Here is a 20,604-nt window from a genome sequence, read left to right on the forward strand (position 1 = left end):
GTTGTAAATGGGTCCTCTCAGATTGAGTGTTCATGAAAAACTCAGGGCAACAGAATGTGTCACTGTGGGATGCTGCCAGGTCTCACCACCTGCCCTTCCACACTCACTCCCATTCCAGCTCCACCTTCTCTCACCCAGGCCCTGCCTCGCACTCTCCTCCCTGCCTCCATCCTTGCCTCTCCACACTCCACAGAGAAGCCAGGATATTCTTTAAAAATGTAATTCGATAGTAAGGTCCTCCAGTGGCCCCCACTCTAAGCAGAATAAGATGCCAACTTCATATCATGATCTGCAAGACCCTACCTCTCTTACCTCATCTCCTACCCTCCTTCACTTGGTTCCAGCGACCCAGCTCTCTTGGTTCAGGCAAAGTGCTAAGCAGCTTCCCTCAAGGTATTTGCACTTGCTGCTCCCTCAGTCTGGAATGCTCTTTCCTCAAACTTCCCCTAGTTGGCACATTCTCAGCACTCAGGTCTTGATTAAATATTACTTTTCTAGAGAAATCTTCTCTGACTCCTGCATCTAAAATCCCATCCCACCCCTACCCCAGTCCTCAGCCCTACTTGACTTAGGATGATCTCACCTTATGTCACCTGCCGTATTCCCACTGCCCAGCATGGTGCCTGACACAAGGCAGGTGCCCAGAAATCTGTTCAACTAATGTGTGTATGCCAAGGAGGAGGGCTGGGCTGTTGTGGAAGGAGCTGAGAGAAAGCCAAAAGATGAGGTGGAAGGCTAGCTAGGTACACCTCAGCTACCTTATAATTCCCCTGCAATTCAGTGGAATTGTAAAATAATCTGTATATCTTTTTTTTTTTTTTGAGACGAAGTTTTGCTCCTGTTGCCTAGGTCAGCAACCTCCACCTTCCGGGTTCAAGTGATTCTCCTGCCTCAGCCTCCCAAGTAGCTGGGATTACAGGCATGCACCACCACGCCCAGCTAATTTTGTATTTTTAGTAGAGACGGGGTTTCTCCATGTTGGCCAGGCTGGTCTCGAACTCCCAACCTTAGGTGATCTGCCTGCCTTGGCTTCCCAAAGTGCTGGGATTACAGGCATGAGCCACCGCACCTGGCCATGATCTGTATATCTTTTTTTTTTTTTTTTTGGCTCACTGCAACCTCTGCCTCCCTGGTTCAAGCGATTCCCCTACCTCAGTCTCCTGAGTAGCTGGGACTACAGGCATGTGCCACCACACCTGGCTAATTTTTTGTATTTTAGTAGAGACGGGATTTCAGCATGTTGGCCAGGCTGGTCTCGAACTCCTCACCTCATGATCCACCAGCCTCAGCCTCCCAAAGTGCTGGGATTATAGGCATGACCCAGGGCACCCAGCCTATATCTTAAGTATCTGTAATGATTAGGCTATCCATAGTCTATGAAGTCAAGGGAACATTGACCAGTCGCTACATGTTTGTTTTTTAAATTTATTATCTTTCTGTGAACTTTTAATTTACTAGTAGAATTCAAATCGATAAAGATATCGGTTCTGTGCCTGTATGAAGACTTTATGCAGCATGTGGAATGTGAAATAAATGAGTCGCATTTACAGTTTGAGTCTATGAACATCTACATATCAACTTTGCAAGGCTTGAAGGAGCCTTCAGTGATAATAGCATAAATGACATTTTTTGAGCATCTCCTTAGATGTTGAGTTAGGCACTTTATATGTATTAGCTCACGCTATTTAGTAGTGAATTAAAAGTTCACAGCAGAATAACAGATCAATTTCTGCATAATAGGAACTCTCAGAGGTTTAGGCAGGCAGTGACAAGTTCAGACCTGCACTTAGAAAGAGAACTCTAGAGCAGTCTGCAGGATGGCTTGGAGAAGGCAAGATCAGCATGTCTCCTCCCATGCCATGATGGCCTGGATTAGAGGGGTCTGAGTGAGAAGAGAAGGAGGGAAGCACTGTGAGAGCCACTGTGGATATAGAACAAACAGATTTAGGTGACTCTTGGGTTAGGAATGATGAGGGAGAGAGGATCACATTGATGACACTCAGGTTCCCAGAGTGCACACCTGGCTGGACTGTGATGCTATTTACCAAACCAGGGAAAACAGGAGGAGGACCAAGATCTCAGGTTGAATTATCAAGAGAAGATAATGAGTTTAGTTTTGGGTATATGAACTTGAGTTTCTAGGGGCATGTAAAGGTGGAAATGTTCATCTGGAGCTCAGAGTCTAGAGATGAAGATCTAGGAGCCCTCAACACACAGGCTGAATAGGAAGCCATAGTAAATGTGAGATCAGTCCAGAAGTAGATGGAGAGAGGAGGGGAAGTGGTGAGGACAGAGATAGAGCCCATCTATTAAGAGAGGATGATTGGAGAGGGAGAAGTCTCAGGGCAGGGTCTAATCAAACAATGAGCAATGGAAGGCAGGGAGGAGAGGTCTAAGGAGGGTGAGGGGAGGAGGAGAGAGGGAAGGTTTTCAGAGCCTAAGGCAAGAGAGCTTTTAAATAAGATGAGAATGAAGAGAGGCTATTTGGTTTGATGTTTAGAGACGTCATGATCATTGCTCTGTGAGTGGTCAGCAGAAGGAAGGAAAATTCCTTTTTGAATAATGCTCTGATAAGTAATGTTAAATAGAAGTCCCTCATGATGAAATTTGGTTGTTTTTAACATGAATGGATGCTGATTTGGGGATCAGAAACACATTTTTTCTGCATCCAAATTTATTACACTTTCAACTTCAGAAAACTCTCCCTGCAGTAGTTTTTCAGAAATGAATTATTTTAATAAAGTGGGGGAAGAAGTAATTCAGGCTCTAACTCTGAATATGACTAACTTATTTCATGTTCCAAAACTTCCAAAATAATAGCATTGGTTCTTCAAAGTCTCACTCAAAAAAAAAACAACCTGCCCCAATTCCCACATCATGAACTGTACTTAGGGATTGTGAACAATTGGTTTTAAAGAATAGATAAGGAATAACTTCCTGTTTCAAATTTCTGTCCCAGTAAGCACATTCATGCTTTATATAGATATAGCCTACATGCATTTGAAGACTCAGGAAGGTATTAAAAAATGATAAATATTTAAAATTTAGGGCCGAGCATGGTGGCTCATGCTTGTAATACCAGCAGTTAGGGGAGACTGAGGCAGGAGGATTTCTTGAGCCCAGGAATTTGAGACCAGCCTGGGCAACATATACCCTGTCTCCACAAAAAAATAAAAAATTAGTCAGGCATGGTGGAACACACCAGTAGTCCGAGCTACTCAGGAGGCTGAGGCAGGAGGACTGCTTAAGCCCAGGAGTTTGAGGCTGCAGTAAGCCATGATGGAGCCGCTGCACTCCAGCCTTGGCCACAGAGTGAGATCTTGTCTCAAAACAACAACAACAAACCCAATAAAAACAAATAAACAAAACATATAAACAGAGAATTTGCATCCTTTTGAGAACCCTTTTAAAAATATATACACTTGCATTTAAAAACATGTTTTAAATAATTACTCAAATGTTATAGTCTGAATAATACACTGTCAGCATCAAAGATATGTAAAAAAATATAAAATTAAGAGAGTAAGTCCAATATCACATAGACCTCAAAAACTTAGCTGTCATGGGAGGAAAAAACTTGCACACACAGTGAATTTCAAAGTATCTGCAAAAGGTTATCAGGACTTAAATATGTGGTTGGAAGAGCTGAAGATAACTCAGCCCTGTTGCTGAGCCCACAAAGTCATAATCTAAAAATAAGCCTAATTTCTGCATTTTTGGGAAATCGATATAAAGTCCAAAATTGGTGACTACTCTGGGGTTTATTAATGCCATTGGCTTCATTTGACATACATGTAATGATAGCATTTTTTTGTAAGACATGTTATTTTGCATTTGAAATGGAATATACAACAAATTTCCCTGTCAAGTTATTATCTGAAAGTGAAAAATATCCTCTGGCTAATTGGGATACTGAGAAATCACATAGGGAATTAAACTTGTGCTAGTGGTTTGGTGACATGTGCAGCTGAGGAGCAGCTGGGGACAGCACATGGTGGGAACAGTCTCTGTCACCAATGTGTCTTTCAGCCTCTGCAGTTTGGACCCTGAAAGTTCAGTTTCTTCATCTCTTTAACAGTGGATGTGTTAACACATTGTTGTCAGACTGTTATGAGGACTAAGAAGGACATCATCTATGAAAATGTTTTGGAAAATTATAAAGCATTAGTCAGATCTTAGGAAATAATATCCATCAAGCTTTTTGTGTACACATAAATTGTCTGCTTTTGGGCATTGAAAAATGCCATTCTGATTTTTTTTTCTTTCATATGGAGGGAATAAGAGAACTATTCTTGATCAGAAGATCTGGCTTACAACTTTAGTTCTTGCAATCAGTTGCTGGAAGACTTTAGGCCATTCACTAATTTTTCTAGGTCTCAGTTTCCCCACTGTCTTAATAAGAAAAACAACTACATCAATTCACAATTTACTGAGTTGCCCGCCATGTGCTTGTCAAAAACCATTTTATCTCCACAGGATCCCATGACATGAATATCATGAACACTCTTTAACAGATGGGGATGCTGGAGCAGCAAGAGGTTAAGGAACCTGCCCAGAGTGACCTAATGATGATGGTGGTTGTGTCCAGATTTGCACCCTGGCTGCCTGGCTCCATAACCCACCACTGTACTCTACATTATTACCTTTGATGTCAACAAACCTGGTCCTGAACTCTTACTCTGCCCCTTAGCTCTATGACCTTGGACAAGTTTCTTCCCCTCCCTCCCTAAGTCTCTGCTACATCATTTGTGAAATGAGAAAAAACATAGCCCCCTCTTTAGTTATTTGTGAAGATTAATTAATTACTGGATTAAAAGCACCTAGAAAAGTGCCTGGCCCAGGGTTGGCACATGGCACATGTTAACTATCATATAAGACATAAATCAATACTGGGCTCCACCACTTCCTGCCAAGCTGTTCCCACTGAGTCTGGGATATCTATTATCCAAATAAAAAGAAGGAGCCAGTTTCACTACCACTGGGCAAGCAGTAGACTACATGCTGAAACAGAAGAGATGACATGGTAAATCCTTCTTTACCATCCTTCTGTGCTAGGCAGCAGGTTCCTGGTCTACCCTGAGACTAATAACCTCGTCTTCAGGCCAGGCTTTCAAGCTGAGCCAATTAAATTTCTAGCTTCATTCTCACTGATCATTTCACTGGGATGACCCAACTCTGGTGACTCACAATGAAGCTGCATGACCTAAGGCAATAGGAGCTCTTCAGAGAGGTTAAATGCCCATTAAAATGGAATAATTTGTCTTTTAATTTTTTTATGAAGTTCTTTGATTCATAGGGAGGACTGCTAAATCCAAAAGATTCTGGATGCAAATTCCACACAACAAAGCTAAACTAATCTGAGTCAAACCACATTGTGACAGCAACGTAGGTGAATTTGGGGGGTGACTGCTGCGATATGGGTCTATCTCACCACAGGGTCACCCAGTTTTCTATAAGACTCCCAACCCACTCTACCAGCAACTCATGGCTGCACCAGAATCTGCCCATTTTTAGATTCTTTCAAGCTGCAGCTATCAGTTGGTTCCACAGACCTACTACACTAAGTCATTGCCATGCAATAAGGCTGTATGCTTTAAGTGGATCAATATTTATCACAGGATGCTGTTAAACACTTTCTAGCAAAGAAAAGTAAATAATGCCAGAAAGATAATAGACAAATGAACCGTTTAAAAAAAAATCTTATTTACAGAACCACCTCTCTCTCCCCCTTTACATTTACTAACTTGTCTTTACTGTCTGTCCACAATGAATACAGCACAGTGTATGTATCTGTGTGCACAGCAAAGACCTACAGTTATATGAATATAGCACTGTGTGGGATACTTTAAAAAAAAAAAAAACAACTAGCCAGGCGCGGTGGCTCACACCTGTAGTCTTAGCACTTTGGGAGGCTGAGGCAGGTGGATCACGAGGTCAGGCACTCGAGACCAGCCTGGCCAACATAATGAAACCCCATCTCTACTAAAAATACAAAAAATTAGCTGGGCGTAGTGGTGGGTGCCTGTAATCCCAGCTACTTATGAAGCTAAGGCAGGGGAATCGCTTGAACCTAGGAGGCGGAGGTTGCAGTGAGCCGAGATGGCACCACTGCACTCCAGTCTGGACAACAGTGTGAGACCCTGTCTCAAAAAACCAAAACAAAACAAAAAAACAAACTAGCTCTCCTATGAACCAGCCACCCCATTAGGTGTTTCCTATTTGTTATTTTGTTTTATCTTTTTAGCAACCTAATGAAAGACTTCAATTTTCCTGTTTACTTATCTGTCTCCTTTATTAGTACAACTTCATATTGCTAGCACCTAGCACAGCACTAGAAACAGATCTTTCTAATTCCTTATTTTTCAAGAGGTTGGTCAAATGGATGGCTATGGATATGAAGAACTATCCCTGAAAGAGTGCAAGCTTCCTTTGTCATCTGCTTGCAAAAGACTGTCACCTGCCTGGAAAAGTTAATAATGTGACTCTTTGTATTAGAATTCAAGACAACATGCCCTCAAGGTCCCAGCTGGTTCCACCAACCCCTACTTAAGAGAAACATGTTTCCTTTCAGATTGAAACTGCTAAAAAGACCAATGTCTGGTAGGTTCCCAGTTGTTCGTGAAGTTGAACATCTCCCTCTTGGCCTGCTTGCTTTCCCTGTTTTCTTTCTTTTTTCCTCCCTTGTTCCCTTCCTTCTTCTTTTCCTCCTTCCTTCCTTCCCTCTTGTCTCCCCACTGCTCCATCTCCCTCTCCCTCTTTCCGCCCTTTTCAGCTACCTTTGGAGTTACAATTGCAGGGCAAACAGCGGTCCCTTTCTCTGTGCCGGTAAAAGCCATTCTTGCACTTCTCGCAGTGAATGCCATCAGTGTTGTCATTGCAGTTGAGGCAGCGGAATCCATTACCAGTTTGTCTGTGAAGTTCCCGATCAAAGATACACTGCCTGGACTTCCCATTGCAATCACAGACTGGGGAGGAAGCATACAAAAGAGATTGTCAAAACAAAAACAAAAAAACAAAAAAAAACAAAAAAAAACACCTCAGGAACTGTTCTAGCAGGTGTTTATGTTATTATTGATAGAAATTATGCATGAGTACTATATGGTAACCTACACTCCTTGCGGGAGGAAGATATGGGAGTGCAATTGGCAGTGCAGGGACCCCGGGGACGCCTGCTCCACTTAAAGGAAGTAGGCACTATGCAATGCTGGTGGGCTGCTGTCTGGGAGAACATGGGCTCAGGGTTGCCAGACTGTCCAGTTCCTCGAGAGAAACCCAAAATGTTAAATTACATTTTTATGCGGATATTTCTGATTTAAATGTTTGCAAGGAGTTCATTTCAAAACACTGCAATCCCACAGAGCAAGTCTGTGGGCTCACGGAGACCTGAGGATGGGCAGCTGCGGACTCAGCACAGCTATTAGCCGATGGTGTCGCTGCTCAAGATACACAACACCCATCCCACCGGTGCCCGTCAAGGCAAGGAGTGGACGTGACCGTCTGGGCACATGTCTCCTCCCAAAGCCAAGTGTCCCATGAAGAATGACCTTTCTCAAGTATCTAGGAAGCCCATCCTGCAGATGTTCCAAAGAGACTCGCAAAGTGACTAACATCTCCATGAGGACCCGAACAGCAAAGAAGCGAAACACGGAAACACCCAGCATAGTACCCGGCACACTGAGACACCAAAAAATGTTTCCGTCATGGTCTCGGAGAGAGAGATGATGGGCCTTCAGGTTAAAAGGAAAGAATCAAATACCAATTCTGCTATTTCCTTGGGCACATCACTTCAATTTTCTGAATCTTGTTTTTTCTTCCATACAGACTGCATTATCTGCCTCCCTGGATTGTAAAGAGGATCCCTCTGGGAAAAGAATATCAAATGCCTTTGCATATGCGATTTCATCACTCACTCCATGAAACACGTACTGCCTCAGAAGAGAAACATGCAGCTCGGAAAGGTGAAGTAACTCCACCCAGTGGAGAACTGAGATTTGAACCTCTGTCTGATGCCAACACCAACCTCCCTTCCCTACACAGGCTGTCTCTGTTGGCCATGCTGCCATATTGAGAATATGTTTCTAGGGCGTGACTTAACCATAGTGCTGACAATAAAGTCAACAGATGTGCCATCACCTGCTGAGTGGCTCCCTGTGCAGGCTCTGTGTCAGGCACTGACAATACAAGGGGACAATGTACATCTTTTTTTTTTTTTTTTGAGACCAAGTCTTGCTCTGTCGCCCAGGCTGGAGTGTGGAGTGCAGTGGCATGATCTCAGCTCACTGAAACCTCTGCCTCCTGGGTTCAAGTGATTCTCCTGCCTCAGCCTCCCAAGTAGCTGGGATTATAGGTGCGCACCACCATGCCCAGCTAATTTTTATATTTTTGGTAGAGATGGGGTTTCGCCAGTGTTGGCTAGGCTGGTCTCAAACTCCTGACCTCAGGTGATCCGCCTGCCTTGGCCTCCCAAAGTGCTGGGATTACAGGTGTGAGCCACCGTGCCCAGCGGTGACCACGTACATCTAATGGACCTGCTAAGTGACTGCCTTACAGTAATTTCTATAACTCACTCTTTCTACTTTGGATGACATCTAATCTAGAAAAGTCAGCTAACACTTATCCAAAGCGTACTGTTTCTAGGACTTTACATTCGACAGCTCAGTTAATTCTCACAACATTTTAACATGGGTTTTATTATCCCCATTTAATAGATGGAAAAACAAATACTCAGAGAGGCTAGGTATCTTGCCTAAAGTCACACAGCTAAATGGCAAAGATGTAATTTGCTCCCAGATGTGTCTGACTCCAAAGCCCTCATCTTTCCATTTTATGTTCCTTCTCAAGATTGAGTTTACCATTGCATGTAGACATTCTTTTTATAAATCCCTAATAGAGGGTCATTCAGCTTGGTTGTTACAAACAGTAACATTTTTATATGGTGTTTTAAATCTACCTCTCTTTCTGTAATTTTCATCATGTGTTTTTGCTCTTGCCTGAAAACATACACACACAACACACACAGATACATACAGCACTCAGGCACACACAGACACACACACACACACACCCCTACTCTCTTTTTATTCTTTTATTTATCCAACAGACAAAATCTTTAGGTGTTGTTTTACATCCAAAGGGCCCTGCGTCATCAGGCTTTTGTGAATCTGAAGATAGCTATGGCATCTCCCTCCTTAGTCTTTTCCTGTTCAAGTTGGACTACAGATCTGTCATCTCCAAGTCTTTCAACCACTTCCTATGTCATAATTTCTAGATTCTTCTTGTCTACCATCCTAGGAACAAATTCTAATTTCCAGTATCCTTCTTCATATGACCAGTACTGCAAGTGTGATTTAAACAGCTTGGCTTGTAACAGGACTAGATATTTTTATCCCATGGGCAAAGACTAACATTTCAGGGAACTTACAGCATATTACATTTGCACACAACTCAAAGTCCCAGGGCTTTTCTCAGAACTAGTGCCAAGCTGAATCTTTCCCAACCAATGCTTGTGAAACTGATTTTTTGGATCTCCAACAGATGTGCCACACAGCTGTCATGTGCTGTGAAATTTGTACCAAGTACATGACTATGCATGTACAAGAGCTAAATTCACTGTTCAGCAGTCCTTGCGAGGTTCTTCATCTGGCTAACCCAATGAGCCAATGCCCTCCCTGCCCTGGATGACTTTTGGAAGCAATCTCAAAATAACTACAAATTTTTCATGGTGCCTTTCTTATTTAGAACATGGGCTGGGCACAGTGGTTCACACCTGTAATCCCAGCAGTTTGGGAGGCCTAGGAGGGTGGATCACCTGACATCAGGAGTTCGAGACCAGCCTGGCCAACATAGTGAAACCCCGTCTCTACTAAAAATACAAAAATTAGCTGGGAGTGGTGGCAGGTGCCTGTAATCCCAGCTACTTGGGAGGCTGAGGCAGGAGAATCACTTGAACCTGGGAGGTGGAGGTTGCAGTGAGCTGAGATTGTGCCATTGCACTCTACTCTGGGTGACAAGAGCAAAATTCTGTCTCAAAAAAGAAAAAAAAAAAAAGAACATGCTTTGTGGTGGTAAAAATTAACTTCATAAGGGCAGCTCATTATATATTTATTCAGAGCAATCTTTTCAAAATATATAAACTTGTTATAATCTTTTTCTATCACATCCCTCCTCTTCTGTCTCCTCCTCTAAAGCTCTACTTTGAAAATAATAGGTGTCCTTCTTTTATTTTATTTTAATTTTTATTTTTATTGAGACAGGATCTCACTCTGTTGTCCAGGCTGGAGTGCTGTGTCACAATCTCAGCTCACTGTAGCCTCAACCTCCCGGGCTCAAGCGATTCTCCAACCTCAGCCTCCCAAGTAGCTGGGAATAGAGGCGTGTGCCACCATGCCCAACTAATTTTTGTAGTGGTTTTTTTTTTCTGTTTGTTTGTTTTTTGTTTTTGTAGAGACGGGGTTTCACCGTGTTGCCCAGTCTAGTCGTAAACTCCTGGATTCAAGCAATCCGCCTACCTTGGCTTCTCAAAGTGCTGGGAATTACAGGTGTGCACCACCATACCCAGCCTATTTTCTTTTGTTTTATTTTTGAGACAGAGTCTCACTCTGTCACCCAGAGTGGAGTGCAGTGGTGTGATCACGGGTCACTGCAGCCTCAACCTCCCGGGCTCAAGCCATCTTCTCACTTCAGCCTCCCGAGTAGCTGGGACCACAGATGCATGCCACAACACTCAACTAAATATGTTACTTTTTGGTAGAGACAGGTTCTCGTGGTATTGCCCAGGCTGGTCTTAAACTCCTGGCCTCAAGCAATCCTCCCACCTCAGCCTCCCAAAGTGCTGGAATTACAGGCATGAGCTACCATGCCTGCCCCATTGTCCTTTAAATGCACAGCCTTCAATGGAGTTGCATTACGGTTCCAGGGATGGAGGTCCTTAGCCAGCATCTCCCCTCCAGAGCCTGCCCAACAGATTCTAAGCCTATTGCAAACATACCCCTTTCCTTTCAAATGGGTCTCCCTTAAAGCCAAGGGCAATGCCATCTAGAGTGAGGGGATGTATGGGTCTCATGTCTGGGGAATGTATTGGCCTTGGGTATCTGCATTGCATGAGAACTCCGTGAAGACACTCTCTACAGCCTTGCCTGCAGGACTTTGAAGTTACCAAGCTGCACTGAGATTAAACACCCAGCTATATTGCACTTAACTCAGTATTGAGTCTTTGAAATGGTCCCACCAAGAAAATGATGGGAGAGCTTGTTCCAAGCTTCTTTTGCATGGAATGATGCTTTTCATCATTAATGTGTTTGAAAAATGGTCTCTCTCAAACCATCTCCCAAATTGAGACTAACTTCCCTAAAACCATTTATTATTTACTCTTGCTACTAGGGGTGAGGGGGGGCGGGGGGCAGGAAACAACTTTTCTATTTAAAATTCTAGAATATTCCTGCAACTGGGCTTAATAAAACGGTGTAATGTAGCTTGTATGTGGTCTTTATTCTGTGACCAATACCTGCCCAACTACTACCATGGTTTGGCAACTACCAGTTGCCAAAGGGCACTGCCAGGCTTAGAGTAAGGCAACAGGAAGTGGTGGGGATTCTGCCCAAAGGGCGTAAGAAGCAGCACTTCACCCCCTGCCAGTTGCAGCCACATGCAATTGATGCCTGTTGTAGTCAACATCAACTCTTCTTTTAAAAGAAGACAGAAATCCAGCTTTGTGTATGAAATCTATTGGTTTTAAAATTTTGGCCAAAATTTAAAAAAAATATATTTTTGAAACAAAGCTGTGTCCACAGGCAAATCTCTGCACTCAACTCTGCAGTTCTAACAGGTAGAAAACACATCTCATGCTTTTGAAAAAGGAAAAAGGAAGCCCTATTATATCACACAGTGCCTGGTCCATGGTAGGCATTTAGTCTTTTTTTAACAAACAAATGAATGAATGAATGTTCTGTTGAACTTTAAAAAACCCATAGATGGTTGTCTTGGACCTTCCCTGAGTTCTAGGCAATGGGATGCATACAGTAGCAAACAAAACCAACAGATGTCCCAGCCCTCATGGAGTTTACATGCAATTTGGGGGGAAAGAAAATAAACAAGATAAATAAGTAATATCAAGAGAGAATATTAGGATAGTGGTATTTGTTAGGGAGAAATATATAAAGCAGTGGAAAGGCATAGGAAGTTGGGAAGTAGTAAGATGGGTGGGAAGGAGGGTAGAAAGTGCCATATGCCAGTTTGCTGTTTTAGTTCTATTTTCATAATTGTCTGCTTCATGATCTTTGTCCATTTATCTATGTTTTTCTTATGGCACAATGTTTTTCTTATGAATTGTTTACATAACAAATACATCAAACTATTTGTCTGTATCACTTTATTGCAGATTTTCTTTTACTCTTTCCTGATAAATCATCTTTATTTCCAAAGTACCTCATCGGTAGATTTTGTTTTGCTGATTTAAGCCCCCTTTCCCCCTTCCTTCTTTTATCCTTGGTCAATGAGATGTATATTTATTTTATTAATTTAATAAACATCACATCTAATAGGGAGGCTATACTGCATGCTTGAACAATCAGACTTTATGAGCCAGTAACATTTCAAAGAAGGAGTTTGCTAATTTTTGTGTGTGTGTGGTTTTTTTTGTTTTTTTTTTTTGTTGTTGTTGTTGTTGCTGTTGCTGTTTTTCTTTTTTTGAGACAGTCTCATTCTGTCATCCAGGATGAAGTGCAGTGGTGTGATCTCAGCTCATTGCAACCTCCACCTCCCAGGTTCAAGCGATTCTCATGCCTCAGCCTCCTGAGCATCCAGGATTACAGGCATGTACCACCATACCCAGCTAATTTTAGTATTTTTTTTAAGTCAATAAATTTTTATTCAGGGAGTTCCATGTTGTGATTTCTTCCACTGTCCATCAAGGTCACCTTAGATCCTCTAGAGTGCTGGAGTCAAAAGATTTATCTTCAAGTTAGTCATTTTTAATGAAACTGATGCTTATTTTAATCCAATTGCCTGTCAGCCCATAATTCTTTTATTTTGGCTTCTGTCATCTCCTTTTAATATAGATATGCTGATGAAGACTTCAAAATTCACCTTAGAGCTTTTATAATCTTCTGAAATACAATGGAATATTTTAGTATTTCTAGTAGAGACAGGGTTTCACCCTGTTGGCCAGGCTGTGAACTCCTGACCTCAAGTGATCCACCTGCCTCAGCCTCCCAAAGTGTTGGGATTACAGGCGTGAGCCACCGCACCCAGCCAAGGGGGTTGCTAATGTTTTATTTTTCCAAAGATATTTGCCTGTGTCAAGCATGTATCATATTATCCATGTTTTCCTACTTGAACAGGAATCAGTGCATGATCTGATGTATGCATCTAAAAAGAAGACTGGCTGTTATGGGGAAATGGAGTTAGGGAGGGTGGAAGCAGGGAGTGCCCCTGACAAAGGAAAGAGCAAGCCTAAAAGCCCAAGGTGGGAAAAAGCTCAGTATATTCTAGAGTTCATGCAAGGATTTGTGTGTTGGAACCCAGGTATGGGTTCAGGATCTGGCATTAAGATATTGCACATCATCGGAAAATAAAATTTAAAAAATCAGACTCAAACCCTGAACAGATCTGAAGCCGTTCTAAGGTCAGTAAACAAAACAAGCAGGTTTTCCTCCATCTTTCGCTGAACTCTGGTTCTAGGTCCCATCCATCATTCCTTTGACTATTCATTGGTACAAAGCCAGGGACACTTCTTCAAGGTTTCATCCTCTCCTCTTTCTGCCCCCTCACTCCAGCTCCCTCCAAATCCTTGATTCTGCCAGCCAGCATTCTCTCCACAGCCAAAGAAATGAGACTCTGCAAGTTTACCTCAAGTCCTACATAAACCCATCTGAAATGGAGTCATTTGAGTCAGATTTTCACAGATTTCTTTAAGTCTAGTAAAGCGTGCGTGGATGGTAATTGCGTCTGACTGCTGTATGCTACTTCTCTGGCACTGAAGCATTTATTATAATAATAACTATAATAGCACACAGTTGCTGACCCTCAAGGTGCTTCTTAGGAAAGACCGCCAGGCAGCCAGACACAGGCTGGACTGCCCACTACCACCCACACTCACCCAGAGACGCAGATCAAAGCAGCTGGAGCCTCTCCTTAAACAATAGAGTGAGGCGAGCAGGATCCCTCGGGCTCACTTCACAACACTCCCACCCCTCACTAAAACACGCAGCTCCAACAGGTTAGGACAGGAAGCAAAGGGGCAAAGGCGGTTTCCCAGCTGTGGCCTTAGGAGAATAAAAGGAAACAGAAAATATTTCCTCAGGTTGTACTCAGGACAAGGCCTTGGAATAATCATCATCAGTAGTAGCAGTTCATCGGGATCTCATTTTAAATTTCCCATAAGAAACAGTGCCCTTTTGAGGCATACAATTACGAGAAATTTCAATCACTTGGCATACATATGATTGTGTTTCTATAAGCAGGTCCTCTTTTTAATGTTCTTTTTTTTTTTTGAAACAGAGTCTCGTTCTGTCGCCCAGGCTGGAGTACAGTGGCGCGATCTTGGCTTGCTGCAACCTCTGCCTCCCAGGTTCAAGTGATTCTCCTGCCTCAGCCTCTCGAGTAGCTGGGATTACAGGCACCCACCACCACGCCCGGCTGATTTTGTATGTTTATTAGAGATGGGGTTTCACTATGTTGGCCAGGCTGGTCTTGAACTCCTGACCTCAGGTGATTTGCCTGCCTCGGCCTCCCAAAGTGCTGGGATTACAGGCCTGAGCCATCGCGCCCGGCCCTCTTTCTATTGTTCTAAACTGAAAAACATGCTCTGCTTTTCACTAAGGTGATCTAATCGCTGTCTTTGTATAATCTGTGAAATCATCATGCTTTTTAGTGCTTTAACGGTAATGACAAAATTAAAAATCCAAACTTCTTTCAAAACTCAGCAGATGTGGCCCCTGCCAACCTTTCCAACTTTACCTCATCAAGAGTTCACTGGGCTCCAATGCACAGATCTAGGCTGCACTAACCCTTTCCCACCTCTGGCTTTTAGGCTTGCTATTTCCTTTATCAGGAGCACTCCCTGCTTCCACCCTCCCTAAATCTATTTCCAGGTAACAGCCAGTCTTCTTTTTAGGTGCATAAATCAGATTGTGCACTTCCTTGCGGATACCTTCTGGCAGCTTCTCTCTCCCGTGAAAGCCCAGAGCACTTCATCCTCACCTCTCTCAGCATTTGCCTCGTTCTATCCTGTGTCATCACTGTTTATGTCTATGACTTACTTCTTCTACAGCATTTCTCACCTTATATCCCCACTGTACCTAATGCAGTGCTTGGATGGATGGATGGATGGAAAGATGGTGGACAGCATGATGGATAGAAGGAGAGAGAAAGGAATGGAGGGAGGGAATGAGGGAGGGAAGGAAGGAAGAAAGAGAGGGAGGGAGGAAGGAAGGAAGGAAGGAAGGAAGGAAGGAAGGAGAAAGGAAGGAAGGAATATAGGCAGTCTGACTCTAAGAAAAGTCTGTAATCCCAGCACTTTGGGAGGCCGAGGTGGGTGGATCACGAGATTAAGAGATCAAGACCATCCTGGCCAACATAGTGAAACCGCATCTCTACTAAAAATACAAAAATTAGCTGGGTGTGGTGGTGCAAGCCTGTAGTCCCAGCTACTTGGGAGGCTGAGGCAGGAGAATCCTTGAACCTGGGAGGCAGAGGTTGCAGTGAGCCAAGATGGTGCCACTGCACTCCAGCCTGGGTGACAGTACGAGACTCTGTCTCAAAAAAAAAAAAAAAAAGAAAAGAAAAGAAAAGCCAACAAGAACCCGAACATACAGAAATCTCCCTGACGTCCAGAAGCCTACTTTCAAATTTCCCCAATACATTACACAAAGTTTCCATTGTCTACATATATGACCTTCAGTGTAAAAAAACTAATGTTCCAAGCAAAAAAATCCATGGTGAGATGGGAACAGAAAGAATTGTGAGAGGAACATGAGATTTTCAATGAGATTAAGGGTCTGGGACTTTCAGGTTGCTGCTCATACCAGATGAACTATTTCCACCCTAGGACTGCCCACCCATCTGTGGTCTATGACCCCAGAGCTGCAATGCTTTCTGCCTGCCACCTCAAAGGGCAGCGAGCCTAGGGCTGTGTGGGAGGAGGGCAAGGCGATGAGGCAGGCCTCAGAGCATGAAATCAGTTTGCAGTGCTCAGGCAGCCTTGATAGGTAGTGTACTTGGCGGCTGTGTGGGACGATGTCAGGAGCTAGGAATTTGAGCATCATGTTTAAACCTGACAGTGTGTGCTGGTTGCTATTACGTAGTGCTTTGTTGCTGTTGCTACCATTTCGGTTGCTTAGTGCACTAAAACTGATTCAGTGAAACAGCAGCAAGTTTATATGATGTGACCTGTAATCTCCCGTGAATTAGTCGAACTATGAACCATTTAAAGATAATGCTCAGCCCGGCACGGTGGCTCACGCCTATAATCCCAGCACTTTGGGAGGCCAAGGCGGGCAGATCATGAGGTCGGGAGGTCAAGACCATCCTGGCCAACATGGTGAAACCCTGTCTCTACTAAAATACACAAAAAAATTAGCCGGGTGTGGTGGCAGGCACCTGTAGTTCCAGCTACTGAGGTGGCTGAGGCAGGGGAATCACTTGAACGCAGGAGGTGGAGGTTGCAGTAAGCCGAGATCACGAAACTGCACTCCAGCCTGGCGACAGAGTGAGACTCTGTCTCAATTAAAAAAAAAAAAAGAAAGAAAGAAAAAAAAAAGATGATGCTCAATTATCTTTCTTATTTAGAGGAAAGGGATGTGCCCTGTGTTTCCTTTCCTGCATGTGTCCCTCATTCTCTTTCTGAGACATCAAATCTTTTTCCCTCCTTCCTTTGTGCAACTCTCTTCCCTTGGATACAATGATGTCATACTGCCAGGTGTCTGTCTGCCTTCTGACCTTCCCTATTCAAGGCTTTGCTGGCTCCTCTCCTTACCCCAGCTCTAAATGTCGGTGCTCCTCAGGGCTCCTTAATCTCCACAACGTCTCAGTCTGTGTCTCCCTTGGGTGATCTCATCCATGACAAGGACTTCAATAACCACCGTAATTGTTGACATCCGAAGATACTTCCTTGGCCCAAACTTCATCCTCAACTTCAGGTCCTCATGTCTGCCATCCACTCATTTATTTACTTATTTACTTATTACTTTTACTTTTTTTTTTTTTTTGAGACAGAGTCTCGCTCTGTCGCCCAGGCTGGAGTGCAGTAGCACGATCTCGGCTCACAGCAAGCTCTGCCTCCCAGGTTCACGCCATTCTCCTGCCTCAGCCTCCCAAGTAGCTGGGACTATAGGCGCCCGCCAGCACGCCCAGCTAATTTTTTGTATTTTTAGTAGAGACAGGGTTTCACCTTGTTTGCCAGGTTGGTCTCGAACTCCTGATCTCAAGTGATTTGCCCACCTCACCGTCCCAAAGTGTTGGGATTACAGGCATGAGTCACTGCGCCCAGCTCACTTTACATTTCCAATTGGTTATCTCAAAAGTTCTTTACACAAAACCTGTTTAAAACCAAACTTATGATTGCCATGCCTTCAAGTCGGAAAGCTGGAAGCTATCCTTACAGGTTCTCCACCTTTCTCACCTGCCTATTTAACACTGAATTTTGTTGATATAACCCACTAAATATCTCAAACCCAATCAAGTCCATCTCCACTATAGTCATATCTAGACCAAACCTCAATCATCTCTTGCCTGCCATCACTTCTTAGCTGAATTCCCTGCAACTTCTTTTGCTTCCCTCCACTCAGCAATCAGAAAATCTTTCCAAAATACAAACTGTATCATGGCTTCTCTGCTTAATATTCTGTAGTTTCTTTCCTTTCCTTTGAAGTTAAGCACCAGAATTCCTCAATATTGCCTACAAGGACTATCATGGTCTTACCCTATCTACTTTTCCAGCCTAATTTCATATAACGCTCACCACTGGGACATCTTCATCTCTCTTCCATTCATTCACATACACTTCATTTTATGTCTTCATTTCCTCTGCTTCTTAAAATTCTTGCTTTATAAAAGAAAACCATCATGGTGGGCAGACACAAATTGGGGCTGACAATCTCAACTAGTCTCCTATTTCATTGTTTTCAAAGAAGTTACACTAAAAACTAAATCTTAATATACCTTATTGGATACCATTCCCTTCTTCTGAGTCAAAAGACTGCTCTCATGTAAACTGACAACTCTTTTATGTTCAAAGATAGCAACAGTTGCCTCCATGAAGTCACCTATAATGAGGTCTTTCAATGGGAAGTCCAAATGTAAAAAGCTATACTGAAGATGGTGAATAAAGTTTCAGTTGCATATACCCACTTTTAAAAATCTAGCAAAGGTTTTTCTCAGTACAAAAGCAATTATTGAAAGGGTCCTTTAAATAGAAATTTATCCTAATGTATTTTAAAAATTTTTATCAGCCAGGTACAGTGGCTCATGCCTGTAATCCCACCACTTTGGGAGGCCGAGGCAGGTGAATCACTTGAGATCAGGAGTTTGAGACCAGCCTTACCAACATAGTGAAACCCTGTCTCTACTAAAAATACAAAATTAGCTGGGTGTGGTGGCACACACCTATAATACCAGCTACTTGGGAGGCTGAGGCAGGAGAATCACTTGAACCCGGTAGGCAGAGGTTGCAGTGAGCCGAGATTGTGCCATTGCACTCCAGCCTGGGCAACAAGAGTGAAACTCCATCTCAAAAAAAAAAAAAAAATCATTTTTATCAAAAATAAATAATTATGACAAATATTCAAATTGCATATTATGTATGCAATCTAAAGCAAGATACTACCTGTCATTTATCAGTTTGATATCAAAGGCATCAGAAGCTATGATCCTCTTTGCAAAAATCCATGTCTTCAAGTCTGAGACATTCAAGATGAAAAGATGAATGTTTTTATTATATTATATTTACATGTGATGATGAAAATGCTTATAAGGATTTTTCTAGTTTTAAAACCTCCTACATGGAATTTTTCTTTCCAAGTTTTAATATGTTTCTCGGCTTAAGCAGATATTTTAAAACAAAATCTGAATCCTTCATCATTTAAACTGGCCTTGAACTTCATTGTTTAATGTGTGAATATCTGCTTCTAGTTTTATCTTCTTAAAGAATGTCACAATATGTTCCCTAATTAGAACAAGAAAACTGAAATGGTACTTCTCTCACTAAGGCTTTTAGCTGAATTTAGGCTTCTTTTGCAAATTTTTCATAGCCACATTTTAAGCCACCACAGCCAGAAAACTGATACCATATCCTGCCTGATCCATTTGTTTCATTTAAATAAAGGGCACGGCACCAGTTGACATTTAAATGTCCAAGCAATGTGAGTAAGGCTGAGGCAGGAAGTGCTAGGATGAGAGGAATGACAGAGCTCAGTTCTCTAATCTCACAGGCAATTTTGAATCATAAAGTATGGGTCAGTTTTTTCAACTCTGAATACTCCAAAGTCATCAAGAGTCAGTGAAACTCAGATCACTGCCATTTCCTTTTGAATGATTATGGCTTCAGAGGAGACACCTGTTTCACCGAGAGTTCATAGTACATTATATCACAGCCTAGACTTGGGAATGTACCCGTGTGAACTGTAGATGACTCAGCCTGGTGAGGACTCCATCAGGAGTTCACACCTGGAGATGTCTTCCCCTGACACTCCACTGGGACACCAGTGCCCAGGCAGACAATGAGGAGGGGGAAGAAAGTCCCAGTGAACAGGGAAACTGGGGACACCAAGTTTTGTCTGACTAGCAAAGGAGTGGAGGGTAAAGGTAAAACTGAGGGTTCAGTCTGAGTAAGCTCACAGGTGAAAGGGAAGGCAAACTGAGGACATTAGAGTTATAGCTGGCACTGTCAAAGGCTCTACCGCAAGACAGCTGCTGTCAGCTGCAGCATAGACTCAGGAAGTGATTGTGGTAAGATTCTATATGAGAGCAACCACCTCCATGGAACCCCACACTCTTCTGACCACAGAAATAAAGGGTTATACATTTCTGTGAAGTTACCTACAAAGAAAAGCATTCCAGCATAGAAAGGACATTTAACTGTTATTCAAAGAGCATAGTGTTCTCTGGACATTTCTTGCATGGCCTAGAAAAAGGTATCCTATGCCCCTCTAAGAAGCAGTTGAAATAAAGGGAATCAGAGATTCCAGGGATGCCAGAGGTAAATACCTGAAGCAAAGAGGACCAAAAGGAAAGAAACCTTCTATGATGTGTCTGAATAAAGAGAAGTTAAAAAGGAGATTCTAATTTGTACTAAAATGCCTTTTGGAGATAATTGAAATAAAAGCCATGATTTTTCAATTATTTAAATTTATGTTTCATTGATTCCTTAAAAAAAAAACAATAAATCTTCCTTTTTAAATCCTTACTGCTTTTGTGAACAATACTTTTTTGTACAAGGAGATCAGGCAAAGATTTTTTGCTATCACTACATCCCTTCACAAACATACAAGCATTTAGGTATGTGTGTGGGCTTACATACCATTATATAGTTCTTAGTCTTCACAAAAGAACAATGGTAATTCATGTGCATTTGCAATGTTGGGAAAATATGCATGGAGTGCATTTATAGCA

At 42.6% G+C, this 20,604-nt stretch overlaps 1 protein-coding gene across 3 annotated transcripts in view; it reads right to left on the minus strand.

Moving 5' to 3' along the window:
• The window catches only part of LAMC2 (laminin subunit gamma 2), an 80,021-nt gene that overhangs the window by 29,698 nt on the left and 29,719 nt on the right, over window positions 1-20,604 (minus strand). For all 3 annotated transcript variants that reach the window (XM_055110686.2, XM_034942141.3, XM_008968584.5), the window contains one exon: window positions 6,777-6,965. In XM_055110686.2, coding sequence (XP_054966661.1) covers window positions 6,777-6,965 — 189 coding nt within the window. The remainder of the gene's footprint in view (window positions 1-6,776; window positions 6,966-20,604) is intronic.

Source organism: Pan paniscus, chromosome 1, assembly GCF_029289425.2.
Source record: "Pan paniscus chromosome 1, NHGRI_mPanPan1-v2.0_pri, whole genome shotgun sequence".
In the NCBI taxonomy this organism is placed as follows: Eukaryota; Metazoa; Chordata; class Mammalia; order Primates; family Hominidae; genus Pan; species Pan paniscus.